The 21,562-nt window shown below is 43.8% G+C and overlaps 1 protein-coding gene across 1 annotated transcript in view; it reads right to left on the bottom strand.

The window, feature by feature from the left end:
* Position 1: 1 nt before the first annotated feature.
* CCDC149 (coiled-coil domain containing 149) overlaps positions 2–21,562 on the bottom strand; it is a gene marked incomplete at its 3' end in the record, with an annotated part of 86,588 nt that continues 65,027 nt past the window's right edge. The window contains exons 10-12 of the mRNA XM_025205573.1: positions 12,830–12,906; positions 4,880–4,993; positions 2–540 (exon numbers count right to left, since the gene is read on the bottom strand). Coding sequence (XP_025061358.1) covers positions 2–540; positions 4,880–4,993; positions 12,830–12,906 — 730 coding nt within the window. The remainder of the gene's footprint in view (positions 541–4,879; positions 4,994–12,829; positions 12,907–21,562) is intronic.

Here is a 21,562-nt window from a genome sequence, read left to right on the forward strand (position 1 = left end):
GATCTGATGGTCTGTCACTCTCTGGTACAGGGGGATGGTCCAAGATGTTATTTGTGCATGCAGCTGTAGCAGTTAGATCTCCAAGTCCTTCAGTATCCAGTGTCTCACTATTTTCATGCTTTTTCTCATTCAGATTTTCACAAACACTCTCTGAGATTTCATAATTGTCTTTCAGGACTTGCTCAGTCTCTGAGCTGGAGGCTTCTGTGGGGTCAAATGAATCAGGGCTGGATAATGGGGACTGTCCCTCAGATGAACCACTGAGCTCTGGTTGGCCCCTTGGACTCTGGCCCTCTGCTGGACTTCCTGTTTTGCTCCCTCCGAGTTCTGTAGCTGCTTGTTCTTCTGTTAATTTTATTATTTCACTTCCAAGTCTGTTTATATCTTCTTCCTCAGAAGGTAACTGGGGTAGCGAGGGGTGAAGATGCTTATTTTGGTTACTGTTATTTAGATGGGCTTCAGAAACCTCAGAAGATTCCTTTGGGGCTGTCAGCTTATTTGTAACAGTGCAAGTATCATCTAGTTCTCCCATTGCTTGTGCTATAAAGGAAACAGGACAGCAATACACTATGATTAGTCACTTGAATTTGTATGAATGGGGCTGACAAAGAAGGCCAGTGACAATGCTGATGTCAGTAAGTTTGTGAAATCTGAGTGGCCAAACACCATGGTAAGAGATTGATTTGAATAAAATATCATTGTGTACATATCTACACTGACTCCCTGTCCCATTCTTCAGAGATCAGAACCAAACAGAACCAGAAAGTTATCAAGCCAAGCTCATTCAGATTGTCTTCCTTTTAGAGAAGTGTGACTGCTGTAAAGAGATGCTGGAGCTGATGAAGGCTGGCAGACAACATTTAGGGAAAAGATCATACTCTCTGAAAAGCTCGTAGTTGTACAATTTCTGGTTAGAGATAAGTAATAGCACTAGAAAATGATACTCTTCAAATGAACCTTTCTCCAATAAAGAATAACCTTATGGAATTAGTCTGCAATAGATTTTGTGGACAACTTCAAAAAATGTGCAACTTCTGGTAACGGCATAAGGCAGGGCAGCAATGGAAAAGCATGTTAAATGTACCGTTACAACAACACCTCAGAAAAAGCTCTTCATAGGAGGCAGAATGCAGAGGTGAACTTCTCTGTACCAGAGAAAACCCTTAACCTTCTCATCTGGTACACAGAAGAAAAAAAAAAAAGAAAACGTCATTAAATTCAGGTGCAACAGTCAAGCACCCAAAAGCTCAAAAATGCCTGAATTAACGTTGCCCATGTAACCCATAAGTCACACTCCTTGGCCACATACATTACAATAAAATCTATAAACTACAAGCATATACTATTTTCCTCACAATAATTTTGCCTTGTTTGGCATACAGAACAGACTTACTCAGGGGATAAGTCAAGGGCTATGTACCAAAGGAACCTGCCTTCTACAGGACAGCTCTCTCCCCCTTGCATCACCTGTAATACATTGGAAGATTCTCAACTGGCGAGATAACGGATTGCAGGAAGTTCATGTTTAAGAGTGCCAGGAATGCTGCTACCCCGGAGAACGGCCTATTTTCATCTCTGCCACACAGTTGCTGTGTGCTGCCAGGTGCATCACGTAATTTTTTGTCATCTTTTTTGAGCATCCAAATTTGAGACCCTTTTGCCTAATACACAGAAGTGCTGCACTTTGAACATACGAACATACATAACAGTATAGAAAAGCATTACATGACACAAAGCACTTTGAAAGATCAGGTCCCACATATTTCCAATTGGGCACAACGAGTGGAAATTCTTGACCTTAATCTATGTCTCAGTTCCCTATCATACCACAGAGATTTTGTGAAGCACTCATTATAGCAACAAGCACCACAGCCCACGAGAAAAGTATCAACAGTGTTTTAAGAGCAGGGTTTGAATACAGTGAAATAAGATGGGAAGTCACAAATTGAACAAGAAGAAAAAACATACTGAACAGCTACTCATTAGCTGAGCCCCATTCACCTTGCACAGGGAATGAGGCAGTGGACCTGTGGAAGAAAACAGCTTTTAGTTAGTTGACCATAAATGCCAGAATGTAGCACAAAAGGGTCCAAATTAGGTTTACATCCCACAGACTTCTGCCACCTGAATTAACAGATTCACTGATAGCAATAACAGTTTGTTACCGTATTATACAGGATAACAAGGACAAGCTGTTGGAGGTTGGACCAGCCCAAGAAGGGGATAGCATACACACCCAGACACTTCCTGGGAGAAGAATGGTGAGACAGGAACTTGGGTTTCATTCTGGGTTCCTGGGGGAGGGGGGGGAGAAGAGTCTGGACCTTGAGAGCACACCTCATTATTCTCCCTCTCCCCCTCCATTTATTTCACTGGCTCCCAAGTCCACTCTCTCTCCATGAGTGCCTCATTAATCTGTTTCTTATCACTCTGCCACTCAGCATCTCTTCCTCTATCACATGCTTTGGCAGATCTAAGCGATACTCCATCCCAGCCAATTGCCCCACCCATTTCCCTCATCGATTCCCAATCCCAGCCTCCGTTTCCCTGTCCCAATCTGTTCCTTTCCTTCTACTGATGAAGGTTTTGTCTCATCAGCCTGGACCAAAACAGATTGTGCCCTCTGGGCACCAAAGGGGATCATTGGAAGCACATGAGAAACAGGCTCCATGCACTCAGTTTCAGTACTTGGACCCATCCCAGCCTGGAGCAGATAGGAATAGGCACTGCAGGAACGAACCTTCCTTGCCCTGTTCTGGAGCAGACTGCCACTTGGGGAAGAGGGGAGGTGGCGGGTTGGAGGGGAAGCACCAGAAGCCATGATGGGATGGGAGCATGCCAGGCAGAGACGGACTTTTGGTATTTAAAAGCTAAAATCTCTGAAGTCACTACTGAGCATGTGTGAATAACTGAGTCAGATTTGGTGACATTTTTCACATGGAGGATCAGATGGATAAAACCCTGACCCAAGGGCTAGCTAGCTGCCTATCACATTTCAAGTTTCATCTCCACAGCATGGAAAAGATCACCAGATCTTAACATGGGAAAACATCAACCAATATTTTCCAAAGATGCAGGGGTGGGGAAATTAACCTGAAGCAGAAAGCTGTGGAGAATGTCAGCTCAAACTGTTAAAGTCTGACACAATTATAAGCAACTGAAAGCAGTCTGATAGTAAGTATTGCATGGCCCTACCAGATAGGCTTGGCAGGATCTCATTTTGTTTGGTAAACACTGATAAATGGCAAGCTCACCTCACACTCACAGACTAATGGAAAACTATTTCCATTGGTAATAATCAAAATTTATAGAAAGGGGACGTAAAAGTAAGCTGCTACCACAGTGCCAGGGCAGGTTCCTGCTGTGCAGAAGTTGGAGGTGGGAGGTGAGCTGGGCAATGTGTGTTTGTGCGTATCTGTCCCTGCCCCTGCCTCCGCAGCTCCGTGTCTGCAGGGTGCTAGCCAGCTGGGCCCTCCCTTGCAAACTCGGGTGGAAGCCAGCAGGCAGAGGGAGTTGCTGGTTGCAGGGGGTAGATGCTGCTGCAGCAGCCAGAGGTTTTCTTGCTGAAGAGTGGGAGGGGGCCAGGGGGCAGCGACTGCTGTGGGACAAGGAAAGCAGGTGCTGAGTTCAGTGATGCTGTGCACAGGGGCAGCGTGCTGGGATGGAGAAAGAAATGGGTGTGTTTATGTGCACATGTCTGTGTGTGTGTGTCTGTACGCATGCCCCCACACTTAATATCATGCAATACTGAAAATTTAAAATCAACAAAAAATCAGAATGCTTAAAAATAGAAATTGATATCATGTCAAAACATTTTTTTTTTAAATCAAATTTTGCCAAGCCTACTAGTAGATAATACTACCAACTGCATGCTATGTCAAATAGGGAAGGTAAAGACAATATCATGCTACAAACCAAATACTGAATACAGCACTTAAAGAATTAACTAGAACAAAATGATTAAGTGCTCAAAACAAAAATGAATATTTATAAAGTTACTACTTTTCAATAGAGGAATATTTAAATACAGTTATTTTAGCAAAAAAATATCAGCTGATCAAGATTATAAAAATGATCAATCTTGCTGTCAAACTTTATCAGATGATGACATGGATAATAAAGTCAAAATGAAACCATGATCTATTTAGTTTGAAGAATTAGCACAATAAAGCATTTATGAACCTTCATGATTGGCTGAATAAGATCTGGGCATACCAAAGATCTCATGGCCATTAAATAGCTTATTCAAATGTTGATAGGCAACTATCAAAAGGCATTTCCCATCAGCACAAAAAAATAAAACTAAAGAAAATTTAGTGTGTCAATTAAAATATTGGCGTGCTGCTTGGTATCAAATAGAGCTGGGACAGACTCATGAAAAAAATGTTAAAAGCCTTTTCAATCAAAAGCTTCATCAACATCCATATAGATCTATAAAAGAAGAATCAGTGAGAGGAGTTTATTTCCATTTACAGTCAGGAAGCCTTTCATCCAGAGATCAGGTATAATGCAGGAGAGTTCTAAGCCAGTTCCATAGTCTGCTTACCTGCAGTTCATTGTCATATAAGAGGAAGAATAGAAGGAAGCTAGTAACACACATCTCATTTTGTAGCATCGGTGACATTGCTTTACTATTTCTCTAGCACTGTGCATCTATTAGACAGTCATTTTTCAGTACCTATACTGGCATTTTTACTGGGATGATCCACCTCCTTTTACCTGTGGTTGGTTCATTCACTCCTTTAGGCTTATTGAATCTTTACCTTCTGCTATACAGTCATGAAAACTTGGCAGTCATTTTTATTTTATGACTGCCAAGTATAAGATGAAAGGGGAACAGTCTATGAGCACAATGTTCCTCTATACCCCAGATGCTCACCTTCATGCCTCTGTGCTTCATTCTGTGGTGGCTTGCCAGTGAACGTTAATGGTGATCTTGACCGCTGTATAACAGGCAGGGTTGGATCACTGAATGTGATAGTATCCTTTCCACCTAAAAAGAAGAAAGCACTGGAAACATTAAATCACCAATTAAACTGTATGTTCACCAATGACTTTGGTGTTGTTTAAGCACATCTTAAAATTTAACTATTTTTTCCATTAAAAAGTACAGTGATACCTGTCAGTACAGAAAGTTCAGTACAGGAAGTTAGAGAGGCAATAAACTGCAACTGAAGTGCACAAGTCAAATATAAAAAAGGGCAGATTTCTATCAACACTGCTGGGTAGAGGACAGTTCTCTAATTTGTTGAAAGGCTACCAGATTTTGCATTCAGCTGTAATCAGATCATATCTATGTGATGCAAAAAGTATTTTTAGATTAAAGCTTTATGCTAATACAGAGATCATTTGCATTTAGACTTGAGTAGCACACCATTACCAACAAGTATTCAGCACTGACCGTGTACCCTCTACATCCCGCTTTCATTGCCAAAACCTCCCTTATTACAAATGCAATTTTGTGCATTATTCTTTATGAAAATTTTATCCCAAAGTTCTTTCAAAAAAAGGTAGTTTAAGAGATGGCTCAGAATCAGGGCAGCAAACACAAACATTGATACTGCAGGGAAAGGGGACTAGAAGGTTTTTAATCCACTGAGCCAAATTCATTTCTGTGCATTTTAGTTCAAATCCAGCTGGAAAGCAGTAAATTGCCCCATTCCTTGGTGGATGAAATCTTGTGAACTAAACTCTTCAGGCCAGGCACTCTGTTGTATATGACTAGCTAGCAGGGGTTTAGATTCCATGGCAATGTGAAAGTAAACTACAACAGCTTACCCCACATGCCTTCTACCATGCAAGGCACTCAGAGGTCATCAGGAAAGACACTAGACAAACTGGAAATAGCACACATTTGCAAGCTCAAATGACTGTGGCATTCTGAAGGACAATACCAGCTGACAAATAACATCTGGTAAGGTGGTTTGCAAAACAATTACTGTTCTACTCACCTCTATTAAACACATAAGACCACAAGTTAGTACGCCATTACTCTGTACGTTCAAATTAGCTTTGACATAGCCTGCAACCTGTCTTAAACCAAGATCTTAAACCTTGGGAGTCTTAAACCAAGGCTAGGGGTTTCCTGGAGGGACTAGTGATTTTGGTGTCCTCAATTTTTGGCTCAGCCTGAAAACAGCCTCCCCTCCAAAGCTCTCATCCTTTAAAGCATGGGCGAGCAATTATTTGGGGTGGAGGGCTGCTTAATGAGGTTTGGTGAGCTTCTGAGGACCACAAGGGTAGCCCTGCTCCTTGACAGTTGTTCCACTGCCTGGTCATCATCTTGGGACTGGAAGTCCTGCCCCCAACCCCCTGACCTTTGCCACCAGAAGTCCCTCCCCCTTTCCCTCTGGAACTGCTCCTTTTGGGAGGGGGGGTTACATCTTAGAACCAGAAAAACAACAAATCATACACTAGAAGTCAAACACTTACTAGAACATATTTTAATTTTAATACAAAAAATATTTTGTCATGATTTGTGTTTGTCTACTGAATATAGAGCTGACTGCATAACTTAAAAATAAAAATAAAATAAATTCTTAATCTTGTATATTGTGTGGAGGGTGTGGTTGGGGGTGGTGCTACGGTTGAGGGGGTGTGGCTGTGCATGTGGGGGCATAGGGTATGTTGGGGGGGTGTCTATGTGGGGGAGGTTGTGAGGGCAGGGTATGGGTGTGTGGCATTTGTGGGACATGAGGGAGGTTGGGGGGTAGGGACCCCCTCCACACTTCCCCCATGGCGCAGCAACAGCAGGTGGGGGCGCTCATGGAGCTTGTGCTCGCGCCAAGCATGAGCTCCCTGAGTGCCGCCCCGCTGCTGCTGCACCATGGCAGAATTATGGAGGGGGTCCCTACACCCCCCGCCCATACCCTACAAATGCCACATACACCACTGCAAGGAGCTTCCCTCCGGTGCTGCACGAGTGTGGGGGATGCAGATGCGCAGCGGGTAGTGCCAGTGATAGAGGTGGACTGGCTGGGCTGCACCTCTCGCTGTGGTGTGCAGTGCTGGCTGGAGCCGCACTCTGCCAGGCATGAGTGCTCCTAGCGCCTCTGCCTGCTGTTGCTACCGCTGCTGCCTGCCAGAGCTGTGCGCCATGGGCTGTGTGTGGAGGGGGTCCCCACATTCCCCCCCCACCCTCCCTCACACCCACAGCCTGCTCACCCAAGCTCTGCGTTGCCACCGTCCCCCTAGGCGCAGGCTCCCTATTGCCACCAGCCGCAGCCCCATGCTCCCACCCAGATGCAGTTTCCCCCTCACCCCCAACTACTTCCCTACTTGGTGCATGGAGTGAGTGGGACGCCAGGGAAGCTGAGCAGGTCCCTCAGCAGCTGCAGCAGCAGCTCTGTCCAGAAGCAGCGTGCTGGCTGGGCTAGGGTCTTCCACTCACAAGGGTGGGAGTGAGGCACAATTGGGTATGTTGGCAGGGGGGTGTTTACATGGGCGCCTCACTCCCACCCTTGCTGGCAGAAGAGGTGGGTGGGGTACAATTAGTTGTTCGGTGCCGCGAGCTGGATGAAAGTGCCCGGTGGGTTGGATCCAGTCTCTGGGCCATATTTTGCCCGCCCCTGCTTTAAAGTGTCTTGAGATAGAACCCTAACATTTCTAGTCATGTTTACCGATCTTGGCTGTATGTGTCTGGGGACAGGACTTTTCCCTGTTTTTCTACTGCCTGATACAATGAGGCTCTGACATTGCTGAGGTACATGTTTACAGTAATACAAATAAATAATTCTTGAGACACTTTGACGCTGTCAGGATATTAGACAACAAGCTTCAACTGAATTTGCATCTGCACTCTGCTTCTTCTATAGCACATAATACAATTAAGCAGTTAATTAACAAATAGCCGAGTGAGAGAGAAACTATAATGTAAAGCCAAAAGGAGACATTTTTAGCTAAAAATTTGAGGGCTTCTCCAAATGCCAAAAGCTGAAGTGGGAAAAAAGTCACTTAGTTTCCCATGACAGTAGCAAGACTATGCAAAGAGATGGGCACAAGGTCAATGTCAAAGGGGCAGTGCTGGTAGGAAGAGGAACAGTACACATGGAAGATCTATGTGACAGGGGAGAAGTGATTAAATCACCAGTGAGATTAAAGAATGGAAAGGGTAATTTTCAGCCTGAAGAAAGTAGCTGCCAGAGGAGCTATTTGTGCTAAATACCTCGCAAAATCATCTCAGAAGCAAGAAAGTAAATGTAGGCCTGCAACTCTTGTGGCTTCCAATTCAAATATTAAATGACAAAAAGTGCTGACTTGCACCAGCAATTACACACACACTTCCACAACATTTTATTTTGAAACTGACTGGTTACACATGTACTGGTTAGATTGCCATCTACCATTAAAGCAGTATTGTTTCACTGGCCCAAGTGGTATTATTTATATAAAATGAAACAGTGATTCATGTCCTTGTTAAGTAGGAGGCTAGAGTGTTGCAAAAGCACAGCATGATTGGGGTATACTAATGAAACCTGAATTAGTTGACTGAACCAGGTTACCTCTGGAAGCTACACTGCTCAGCACAGTTCCTGGAATGTGCACAGTCCATTAGTGAACCTCTTGGGGGGGGGGGGGGGGGGGGGTGGGGAGTTCAGTTAAAAATGTATGGGCAAGTGAATGAGAAGCTACAAGGTAGAACAATAAGCTAATTTGTTCCTTTCACCAGAGGAATATTGTTTTCCCAAGTGTAACCTGGTTGATCCCTCTCAAATTTTTGCCTGCATTTAAATAGCTCTTCTAGAAAGGCTCCCATAATGGCCACCACCGGTGTACCTAACACCTGCAGAGAATATCAATGTTGCTTCTCAACTGGCCTAAGTTAATGACTGTTTAGAAACAAAAGCATCTGCAGCATTTCTTGTGGTCACAAGAAGAAATGTTGTTCAAAATTATTTTCTTTTTTGCTCAATTCTTTTGCAGTAGGAATTAGTATTTCAGAGCACAGTAAATAAAGCTGCAACGAAGTATCCAATTACACTAATGTCTAAGAGAGCTAGACTGACACTTTCTATGCATATTTGTCTAGTGAACCAATCACTCCAATACCTAGGCAGCAAATAAAAGGCTCCCAGGATACTGAAACAGTATATTCTTTGTTTCATCCTAAGTGAAGATGAGCTCATATTAATGGGATCCAAAAAAATTAGTGCCCAAGACCTCTCCATGTAAAACCATGTCCTCATGACCAGTCAACTTCCACTAGTACATCAGCCACAAAGGGAGACCTATAATTGCAGAGGGCAAAACTTTCCCAGGGCCTGAGCCAATTCTAAAAAAGCACAAAACTCTTGCTGTTTGTTACCCACATTTCTTTCATTCGTTACATACAAGGTAGCAATCAAAACATCTACAATTTGTCAAGCTAGTTCAACTATAGGATGACTTAAGAAGGAAGCAAATATTACCATATTTTCTTGCATATAACTCACTCTGAATATAACACCCTACTTTTATAGCGTGTGATATTCACTTTATTTTTAAAATATTTTTAAAAATATACCCTATTTTTAAAAGGTATCATGAAGAAAAAAAGATCTTGCCTTGGGTAAATATCTGAGTAGCCACAGCTAGGGAGCCTGTTGTCAACTCCACGCATCAGATGGGGACCAGGGACCTGGTCTGGGGCTGCATGGTGAGCCCAATCTAGCACAGCAGGTCTAGGGCTGCATGGAAGGTCTGAGGCTGTGCAGCCTGAGAGCATGTTGAGTCTGAGACCACCCATGTGCCAGGTGTGATCCCATATCCTGGCTCCAAGGCTGCCCACCAAGTCCAAGGCTGCACGCTGGCTCTGGAGACATATTTTGGGTCCGACCCAACACTTGACTGTACAGCCAGCACACTAGTGGTCCTAGACTTGGTATACCAAGTCTAACCTGACACATGGCTCTGGAGCCAGCACACAGGGTTGGACCTGGCACATCAGGTCCAGGGTTATGTGTTAGGTCAGACTCAGCACACTGGCTCTGGCCATGGACCAACCCTATTCACTGGCCTGATGTGGTGCATGGATGGGATAGAAGATCCCCCATAGGTAGAGACCTACTGAATTCATGGAGGAAGTGGGCTGCACACCAGCTTCTTTATTCTTGCAGTCCCCTGTGCAAAACACCCCCTTCTCCCTCGCTGATTGCTAGAGGGGCCCTGCTCCTTAATCAGCAGGGACGCAAAAACAGTCGTTTTAAATATGGACCTGTTTTTGCCTCCCAGCCAGTCAGCAACAAGCAGCAGGGCCACCAGGGTCCCTCAGCCAATCAGCAATGGGGAGGAGGGGCCCTGCACAGGGGAACCTGCAAGATTAAAGGAGCTGCTGTGCAACCCACTTCTACCATGAATTTAGTAGATCCCTCCTCATAGGTCTAGAAATTTAGTGGCTGGGGGACAGAGAAGGAAGCAGTGGCAGTGTTAACTGTCATGACTCCCAGAGCTGCAGCAATTATCACTGCCGTCACTCTGCCCTGCCCTCCCACCCCTACACTAAACTTCTGGACCTGAGGGGATCCCTTTTTCTCATATTTAATGCCTCCCCAATTTTCCCCAGCTGGCTTTGGGTGGAAAGGTGCAGATTATAAGCAAGAAAATATGGTACTTCTATTTTTAAATACTTGGAAGATGTTCCAGTAGCACAGTGATGGGGAGTGGTGAAAAAATATGTTCTATTGATAATGTTCCTAGCGGTCACCACCTGAACCTGATCTAGACTGATGGGCAGCTCTAACCAGGTCTATGGGCCTCCCTACCAAGTCCAGAACCATTTGCTGCACTTATGTGTGGGTGAAGTGGAGGGGCCTTTTCTGGAGAGCAGGCTCAGCGAGGAGGCAATGTAGATGTAGCCTTCCCTAAGCATGATTGAAAAATCAGTTTTCCTCAGCAAGTCTTTACACTGACAAAAAAAACAAAATCAACTCGCTGCAAATTAAGTGATTATATTTTGTTTGAACTCTAGCATAAATGAGATTAGGTGCTCTAAGGCCTTCACCACTTACTCACCTAAACCCACATTCAGCCTCAGGGTCCATTATGATAGTCCCAACCACAGATGAAAATTGCGTGCTGTTTGACAGAGCAGAAACCAGTCTACAACCCTCTGACAAGAATACCCCCATTGAAAATTTATGGTAGATCCCAAACAAAAACACCGTCCTGATTTACTGGTCTGGTTAAATCCAGAAGTAAACCCCACCGTTCATCAGAACTACCAATCCAGTGTAAAATTCAGTTACAACTATTTAGTATCATCCTTCATTACCATTTTCCTCAATTTAAAAGAACTGCCTTGCACAGCACTCTGTTTCCCTTGTGGCCATCTAACTCACTCAGTTGAACATCTTAATCTGACAGATATAAAAATGTTCAGATAACATTTCCATTTATTTACATGCAGTGACAATATTTAACGTACTGCTAAAATTAGTTACTAAAAATATACACGTCAAGCAGAACCTACTCCCAAATCCCACTGAGACATTGTAGCTCAGGCCTTCAGGCAGCAAAAGAAAGGAAGGAAAGAGACAGTTGTTATTGTATAAATATTAATTTGAGATCTTACCTAAATAGACCAACAATGAAGCAAGACATTCTCAGTGTCCCAACTGTTCTATTTTACTCTTTATACTTTCACAAAAGTTAAAACACTGCATTTATTAAGCTACAAATTTCAATGAACCCTATTTTTGAAAGAATGTAAAAAGCACCAACAGGTTGAATTTGAACAGGTTAAAGTTTACATGATATTTCTATTAGCATATTAACCTGTAATACAGAGTTCCAGTATAAATATTACATTGGCATCTCCCATCAAGAAGATATGGGAAAACCAGAACTTGGAGTTGACCTGACTAGGTTTGTTACCAGGACTCCAGATAAATTGCTGACTATTTAAATTTTGTGAAAAGTTTTGACCTAACTGACAGTGTTAAAACACCTGTAGCCTTGTTTATATTAGTTCCTGCACATGGTAGCAAATGTGGGAAACTAGGCAAAAGCAGCAGAATGGTGCAAACACTAGGGAGGAAGTGGAATCATTCACAATGGTTAAAACAAGACACAACTAGATGTAATGGGAGGAAAATAAACAAAAGCTGAATACTGAACATTTTCCAAACAAGCCAGCCTAGTAAGCAGTAGCTTAAATCTCCCTCTACTTGAGTAATTTAAAGCCAAAAAAAATATTAAGAAAATGTTCTGTTCTGGCAGATATGGACTAGATCATTTAAGATCCCTGTGGTAGTGTTAAGGGTACTGCTGTGGCCAGGATGGTCCAGGAGATATGCAAGAGGCAAGGATTTTTCTGGGTGATATCTTATACTGGACCAACTACACGGTTGGAAGATATCACCCACAAAAATCCTAAGATCCTTTACATTTTCAGTTTCTCAGTTTAAAAAATTCTATAGAAATTATCAATAAATGTTGCAAGTAATACAAGGTTACTTTAGTTACTCAAAACAAGTACACAATAAATAAGCCTTGCAGAAAATCATAGCTATAATCAGTTTATACAAGAAGCTTAAATCAGTTTAATACTTTTCAGCATCAAACTATGGCAATAATTTGTCTGTTTCATGTGTTGAAAATGATTTTTTTCTATTATATACAATAGCTATAAATTAGAATGATATATGAAGTAAACATTTTTAGGAATGACTAAGCATTTTGGGTGCCCAAAAGACTTGCATTCAAAGGGCTTGATTTTCCAAATGTGTTGAATACTTTTCAAAACTAATGGTCACATTTAAAAACAAACACATTTTTGCAAGTTTCTCATAGAATTCATACTCAAGGAATTTCTTTTAAGTTGAAGAAGTTGCTTTCCTGATTTTTTACTAACCTGGAAGACTCCACAAACCAGAAATTTCCAATGTCCTTAATTTCTTCTCCAGCTCTGCCACTCGGTTTCCTAGAATTCTTGGAGGGGGGACAACACATAATTAAACAATGTTTCGGTGAGAAAATACAAAATTCATTCTTGAAGAAATGTAGTCCATCAACAGATATTCATGTGATTACTGATATATTCTCCACTGTCCCAGAAAATGCATATTTATTAGTTAATACTTTTGTCACTCATTTTAATAACAGTGATGGACAAAGGTCACTACAAATCAAGTCTGGATGTTTAACTAAGCCTTGCTCGAATGAAAAGGTCTCAAATCTCTAGTAATTCAGGGTGCAGACAGAAGTGCAGCTCTGTGGTGTAACTGGGCATGCTTCACAGGAAGTGTTCTGGGTTACAACCATCCCCTGGACCAAACAGAAGTTCACTGCTGGTTCCAGGGGGGAAGAGAATCTACCTGCTGGCTGCAGCCTGCAGCTGGTTTCTCATAGCAACAACCCCTCCTCCCTGCCAGCCTGCAAAGTTTTCAGAATGCGGGGGGGAGGGCGGGAGAAGGGAGCAGAGGGAGCCCAGCTAGTGCTGGACGGTGAGGTGAGTGAACTGGAGCCCTCTCACTCTGGAATGGGGTAGGTGAACTGAAGTGCCCCTCCCCCCCAAAGTGTGTGGGGGGGGGGCTCCAATTCACCCACCTCACCCCTTAGCAGGTGCTGAAAAAAATCTTGACTGAGCTCCCTCTGCTCCCTTTCCCCCCTCCCATTCTGGAAACAACAACAGGCTGGAAGGCAGCACAGACACAAGTTACAGAAGACACTATTTAAAAGTCTTCATTTGAGCCTGAGGATTTTCACCCGAATGGCCATTTTTGAAGCAGTCTGCAGCCATGTACTTGTGTTTGGTCACAGCTATAAAGTGCTTTCTGTTGCCAGATCAGGTGAAAACTGTCAATTCTGTCTGCACTCAGTGACAACAAAAGCACCCCAGGATACTTCCACTTCCTTCCTTGGCTCACACTGTAAATGAAACAGTACATAGAAGTTCTTCTTTAAATCCAAAATATTAAGGTTGGCTTTAAAATATTTGTTGTAGCCTTGGTCCATTTTTTAAAATTCAGTTTAGCTTGCTCACCACTCTATAATATTCTATTTGATACAAACTCTTTACTTTTTCTCTTGTTAAACCATCTCAACTTATCAACTGCTTTCAGTTTTCTCTGCATTTCTTAGGTCTTGTTTCCGAGTTTTACATAAATACTATTTGAAACCAGTTCTCTTGATTACACTTCAGCCTAACAAGTGCTTTAACTCCTATGAATTCTGACTCAATCAGGATTTTAAACAATTCCTTACCAGATATTTGAGACTCACTCTTTTAAGATACCTGCCTTGCTTCCCGATTTACAGCACAGGTTCCCCAGGTGTCCAGTGCTAACATCTGCATTAGGAGGGAATAGCTGTCACAGGGAAGTAGACAGCACCTTTCATGTAGGGAAACTACTACTGGTGGATTCCCATCTTCCTGTTCTAAGACCCAGTACAGGCTGGCTGGGAAGGCTTCTATGGGGTCACGGGGGAAGGGACAACTTCTCCACACAAGTTCAGCAAGTGCTGCACACTCTCATGATAAACTGGCCTCCTGTTTGAGACTCAGGGTGTCACTACTTCAGCATTCACGTCACGGCTACTAGCAAGAGAACAGATTCCCTTGCCACCCTTATTGGCACTAGTATTATTTCACCTCCTTTTCATTGGTAATTCTAGAACCGGGACAGGAAAAGGAAGGCATGGCCCCACTATCTCATGGATGCCACTAACTCAAAGGGATAACTTGGCCCTCTATATGGGGTCAAATTTACTGCCATGACTTTTGTTATTGATGCACTGGGTCTACCTCCAGGCCTCTTGCTGGATTCCTTGAAACAGGGGCTGGGGAATTGTCTACCCCTGGTGACAAGTCCCCAGATCAGAATATCATTATGAGCCTGGGATCACTAAATTACAGGATCATGCTTAGCTGCACTCCTTACAGGTAGGGACAGAGTAGAGAGGTTTTAAATATGTGGGCTGAATTCTGTCTTAGTCTGTCCCAGGCTACATTAATTTTTCCATGCTTCTTTTCAAATATGAATGAATTGCACATAAAGCCAGTGCAAACTTGTCAAAATACATTCCTCAAATAATTTTCTAGTAGTTTTCACTATTGCTTGCTTTGATTTTTGTTCTTTAAATAAAATCATTTGTCACTACAGCAGGTGCTGGGAAACATGGAACTGTGCTACTGTTAACCCAAAGTCCTTGATTCCTGATCAACGAGTATTTGTATAGAGGCTATAGGGAATAGAGGCAACAAGTTCCCCACTGTGTGCACAAACCTCTTTTCTAGATCATGCACCATTAGATGTCCAGGTGATGTAAATTGCAGTGTCAAAGACAAAGCTGCTGCTGACATCAGAAAGAAGCACTATTGCCAACTCCCTGTTACCCATATGTCTGTCATCAAAACGGTCAATCTGGGCCTCTTGTCATGGATCAGGTTTTACTGCACATCCACCTCACTGTTCACACCACAGTAGCAACACCAGCTTCCTCCTCACCTCCTGTCTGAATTTAGCAGATCACACCAGAGCTATCTTATACATGGGCAGAAACTCAAGGGAGCTCTGCTGGTTTATACCACCCAAGGTGGATCCTCCTTTTCTTTCCATTTAGAAGGGTACACACCATGAAAGGCAGTGCCCTTTTTCTCCACTGACAACATTTCCCTGCTATTTATAAAGAGTTGTCACTGTCACATCCCCAATTCTACTTATCACAGAAATTTTAATCTAGCCTCAGAATGACATAGTCCCACTCTCAGTCCTGTCTATATTTAAGTTAAGTTTTAAAACTTTAAGCTCAGTGCACGCTAAATGCTTGCTGGAGCAGTTTGTAGGTTTATGAATGGGGGCAAGCTAATCTATGGGTATACCTGGGTAGCAGAAAGTCAGCTATAAAATATTTATAACTAATTCAACTCAAGCCAAGAAAACTGTTGTCCCCTTTTAGCCACGGCCTTAAGAGTATTTTATTCTCTCATTTGCATAATTGATGCATCTTAAGCTGAAATAATATCACATACAGAATTTATTTACAGTCAGCTTCATAAATCAAGCTGATATGCTTGAGAGAAAAAAACAACAACAGATGAACCAAGAGCAAGCAATACCCATTGTGAACAGGAATCCTCTTTAGTCCTTGCCTTGCATTTAATGACAGGGCCAAAAAACAACGATCAAAGTGGAGATAACCCAATTATGCCATAAACCACATACTCCCATGATTATATTTAGCATGCAGTTCTCCTCAGATGTCATTTCCTTATAGAAATAGCAAGAATAAAAACACTTACACTCCAGGAGTAAGTGTCAAGGGAACCTAAAATGTTTCTGCAATAGCACTAGAGCAGAAAGTCAGACTCAAACATATTATCCAATATCTGATCTAACTAAAACCTGTTCTAGTGTGGTTCTAATGTTAAACAAAAGAGCTGTTCTGTCACTTGGTAATTAAATAGTTGTGTCCCAGGCTTCAAACAGTGAAGAAGCTTTGGACTTTGGGAGACAAGTGAGTTCACAGACTCAGGATATTTTTTCTTAATCTCTTTTTATTTATAACGTGTACATGGTAGTTAGCGTCGCTGCCTTGAGCAAAAATAAATTAACAGTAAAAAAAAAAAAAAGGAATGGAAGCAAAACTCATAGCTATGTTCCCAGAGTTCAGTAAAATACAGCTTTGTGTACAAATCTAAATCTACATTCTTCTGTCTACTACTGCTAACTGTTGCATCTGTACCCTGCAACCACCACACCAATACCCTGATGGGACAGCATACACTTGGTGTGTCACTCAAAAAATACTGCTCTCCTATACACTGAGTTTTGGGAATTGTGTTCATCACAACTTCTTGTCTGCATTTAGCACTAATCACTCTTTGCTTGTCCTTCCTAACAAAGATGGAGCTATTTAAAATGATTATATTTGAAGAAATTCCTGCCACTGACCCTAACAGGGAATTGCCTTTAAAACCTACTCTTAAGTACTGAATAGTATAAATCCATTCATGACGCAAGGGTTCAATGGCCTGCTTTTGTTTCTTTTCCTCTTAGTAATTACACCCTAGGGAATTATGCAATCATGCACCCATGTAATTTTGCCCATAAAAGGCATGACCGTGCATAATTGCATAATCTTGCATAATTTAACCATGGGAGTCTCTGTGCCTCCACCTCCATGATGGAGGCACAGAGCTGTACAACTGGATCCTGGGTAAGTGGGGAGGGGAGCTCCTGCCTACAGGAGGGGTGGGGTTTGTGGGTGGGTGTGGGCCATGCACCATTAGGCCAGGCCAGCTGGCTCTGTGCCTCCACGTGGGGCTTCCAGCACTCCAGCAGGAAGCTACATGTGGAGGCACAGAGCCTGCCCAGTCTGGTGGCATGTGACTCTGTGGGTCCATGTGCGGCTTCCTGTTGGAGTGCTGGAAGTCCCATGTGGAAGGCTGGCCCAGCCCTATGGTGCACGGACTGGGAGCCAGGCAACATCAGACTGGGTGGGAAGCTACACATGTAGGCATGGAGCTATGTGCCATCGGGCTAGGCAGGCTCCTGCTTACTTGCACGTGCGGCTTCCTGTTAGAGTGCTGGAAGCCCCATGTGGAGGCACAGAGCCTGCCCAGTCCAATGGCGCATGCGGTACACATGCCATCGGGCTGGGCTGGCCGACTCTGTGCCTCCTCCTGGTCTGTGCCTCCTCATGGGCCTTTCAGCACTTAAGCAGGAAGCCACACACGGAGGCACGGAGTCTACCCAGCCTGATGGCACATGGCTCCTGCCTGCAGGGCCACAAGCCCCACATGATTGCACAGAGCCAGCCTGGTCTGGTTTGAAGGTGTGCCAGTAGGCTGGGCTGACTGCACCAGTACATGCAGGCCGTAGGACTCAACCAGAGGCATGAGCTGCCGGGGCCTCTGCCTGCCACAGCCATGAGCACCCTGAGGGCCACTGCCTGCCTGTTGCTGCTGAGCTGGTGGCGGCGGCAGGGGTTGTGTACCATGGAGTGGGGCGGGGGCCCACACTCAGCTACAAACCCCATACACGCACACACCCACATCCCTTCACAACCCCCCCACAAACTTCACCCCAAACCTGCCTACAAACCCCACACATACCTACATCCCCCATACACACCCCCAACCATACAAAGTAACTGCATATATTTTCTAAAGAAGTTTCAAATAGTGTTATAATTTATTTATTTTTTTACAATTAAACTAAAGTAATTAATTTTACATAATTTTGAACTTTCCTGTGCATCATTTTGAATTTTTTTGCACATAGTTTCCTGGGGCTTAAGTAATGCCAAAATCCACCATTTTTTCAAATTCAAAATGTTTTCTCCTGTAGCCAGCCAACAGAGGGTGCACATTTTTTACCTAATTACATTCTAGGAATAACATCCATATGATCCACAAAGACGATGCACACAAAGACAAAGCAGTAAAAAAACACAGAAGTTACATTTTCTTGTGCCAAAAGTCACTGCTGTTTGATTAAGAGGAAAGGAGGAAATTAGTAGGAAAATAAGCGGTAATGCTACAGTACTGTAGTAGCCATGACAGTTCAGGAATTATGTGAGAGGCAAGGGTTTTTTGGCGGGTGACATCTTTTATTGAACCAACTCCATGGTTGGAATAAAGTCAGACAAGCTTTCAAATGCAAGACATTCTTCATCAGATCTGAGGAGGGAAGCAAGCAAATACAGCTGAGAGTAGAACCATGAAGATGGAGGAGGGGAGGGAAATTTTCAGGGGTAGCAGACAAAGAATTGTTTACTGGAAGAACGAAACCCATCAATATGTGTAGCCTTTAAACAAGGACACGCCAGTAGAAAAACAGAAATATCTTTGAAAGAGCCATTTAAATACTCCGCAGTAACCTGTTACAATATAAAAAGAACCCCCCCTCCCTCCAGTGACCATATATTCTTGGTGGTCACCTACCACCCCACACTGGAATTGATCAGAAGAAGCATCAAACAATTTATTAGACCAGGCCAAGAGAAATATTCCAAGCCCCTTCACTTCCAAACCCCCCAGCCTTGCCCAGTTCACAGGAAGCAAACTCCCCACTGCTCACCAGACATCAAATGGGACACAGCTTTGCCTTAGCAACAGATGCTTTAACCTGTCAACACATCTCCACTGCTTCCACAATCAACACTCCCCACAATGGACCCATAAAAATCCATGGATCCCACATGTCTTTCCCAAAATGTAATATTGGGAAAAGTCAGTTTCATCTGAGGGTAGATGTTTGCTTAATGCAAATCGTCTCTCACTACCCAGTGGAGAGGTGCTGTAACAGCACATTCTACAGACAGACTGGGAAAGCTGGTTGTGGTGTTAGCTCCTAACTATGGAGTAAAGTACACCAAAGTAAAATCCAAAGTCAACTTTTCTGTAGAAAGGGTGTGTTGTGCGCACACACCCTAAAAGTAAAACAAAGTGAAGTTATGAACAAATGTAACATTTAACCACTTGAAAAGGCAAGAGGGTGCTGCCTGCAGGAGATCACATCAGCTGTTACAGTGTATGCAGGCTCCTGTAGCACTGCTGTAACTTCAGACCTGAAAGAACTGCTTTCGATACACTTGTATCATTATAGAATCCTACATAATAATAGCTTATAGCCTTGGACATGTCCAGAGGGTGCAGATGCCAACCACCCCTTTCTACTGTGTAGTTCTGCACTCCAGAGGCCAAGGCTGCCCATGGAGTCTGGATCACACCAGAGGCGCTTCTGTCAGGGACTTGTTTTTAAGTTTCTAAAGCAGGTGAGAATCCCCCTCCTCACCCCACCACCAACGGTTGTCATCCCCTCACTTGCCCTTCATGCTCAGTGGCACCTCCCCTCCCATCCATTTCCTCTCCCCTTGCTTGGGTCCCCTAGGTGTTCCCTGTCAGCCTAGGAGGAGGCACAAGGAGCTGGCAGGTGTCATAGCCCAAACACTGGCAAAAATATTCGAAAACTCATGGCACTCAGGTGAAGTACCTGAGGACTGGAAGAACGCCAGTGTAGTACCCATCTTCAAGAAAGGGTGGAAAGTAGATCCCAGGAATTACAGGCCAATCAGCTTGACCTCAATCCCCAGTAAGATTCTGGAAAAAATTATCAAGGAGACCCTTCTGGATAACCTGGCTAAGGGCAATGTCCTGAGGGACAGCCAGCACAGGTTTATTGCGGGTAGGTCTTGCCTGACCAATCTCATCTCCTTCTATGACCAGGTGACATATCACCTGAACAAGGGAGAAGAGACTGACATCACATATCTGGACTTAAAAAAAAAGCCTTTTATCTGGTGTCCCGTGACCTCCTCATGGAAAAATTGGCCAACTGTGGCCTCGGCTACATCACAGTCCGATGGCTGGGAAATTAGCTACGAGGTCAGATCCAGAGGCTAGTGGTCGATGGTAGCGAATCATTATGGTGTTTCACGACCAATGGCATCCCCCAAGGCTCTGTCCTTGGACCGGTTCTCTTTAACATCTTTATCAACAATATGGACATTGGTGTCAAAAGTGCACTGGCTAAGTTCACCAATGACACTAAACTCTGGGGCATAGTGTCCATGCCTCAGGACAGGCTAGTGATCCAGGCTGACCTGGATAAACTAAGTAAGTGAGCGGATACAAACCTGATGATGTCCAGCACTGATAAATGTAAGGTACTCCACCTCGGGGAAAAAACACCCATAGCATATTTATAGGCTCAGCAGTGCTACACTTGCTAGCACCACTGCTGAAAGAGACTTGGAGTCATGACTGACCACAAGATGAACATGAGCCACCAATGCAACGTCGCAGCTGAAAAAGCAAACAAAACCCTGGCTTGCATCCATAGATGTTTCTCAGGTAAATCTCGGGATGTAATCCTTCTGCTGTACTCAGCCTTGGTGAGGCCACAGCTGGAGTACTGCATCCAATTCTGGGCTCCACAATTCAAGAAGGATGTGAAGAAGCTTGAGAGAGTCCAGAGGAGAGCCACTCGCATGATCAGAGGGCAAGAAAATAAGCCTTATGAGGAGAGGCTGAGAGCCATGGGACTCTTCAGCCTGGAAAAGCGCAGGCTCAGGGGGGACCTGGTGGCTGCTTTTAAGTACATAAGGGGTGTACATCAGGACCTGGGCAAAGGTTTGTTCACCAGAGCACCCCAAGGAAAAACAAGGACCAATGGTCATAAACTCCTCCAAGACAGCTTTAGGCTGGACATAAGAAAAAATGTCTTTACTGTCCAAGCCCCCAAGACCTGGAATAGACTCCCTCCAGAAGTGGTGCAGGCACCTACTCTGGACTCATTAAAAAAAATTTTGGATGCTTATCTTGCTGGGATCTTTTGACCCCAGCTGACTTCCTGCCCCTGGAGCAGGGGGCTGGACTTGATGATCTTCAAGGTCCCTTCCAGACCTAACATCTAGGAAAGCTATGAAATCTATGAAGAGATGACAGCAGGCTGAGCTGTCTCTGGGAAGCTAACTGCTAATAAGCCAGCTGCCAACAAGCAGGCAGACCTGTAGTTACCCAGGTAGCAGCTACCCTTGGGGGAGTAACTCTTCAAGGAAGCAGTTGCAGAGCAGTAAGCAGCAATAGGGCAGGCATTTAGGCAGCTCAGAAGCAAAGGGCTGCAGGCAACAGAGCTAA

This window comes from Alligator sinensis, unplaced genomic scaffold, assembly GCF_000455745.1.
Source record: "Alligator sinensis unplaced genomic scaffold, ASM45574v1 scaffold745_1, whole genome shotgun sequence".
In the NCBI taxonomy this organism is placed as follows: Eukaryota; Metazoa; Chordata; order Crocodylia; family Alligatoridae; genus Alligator; species Alligator sinensis.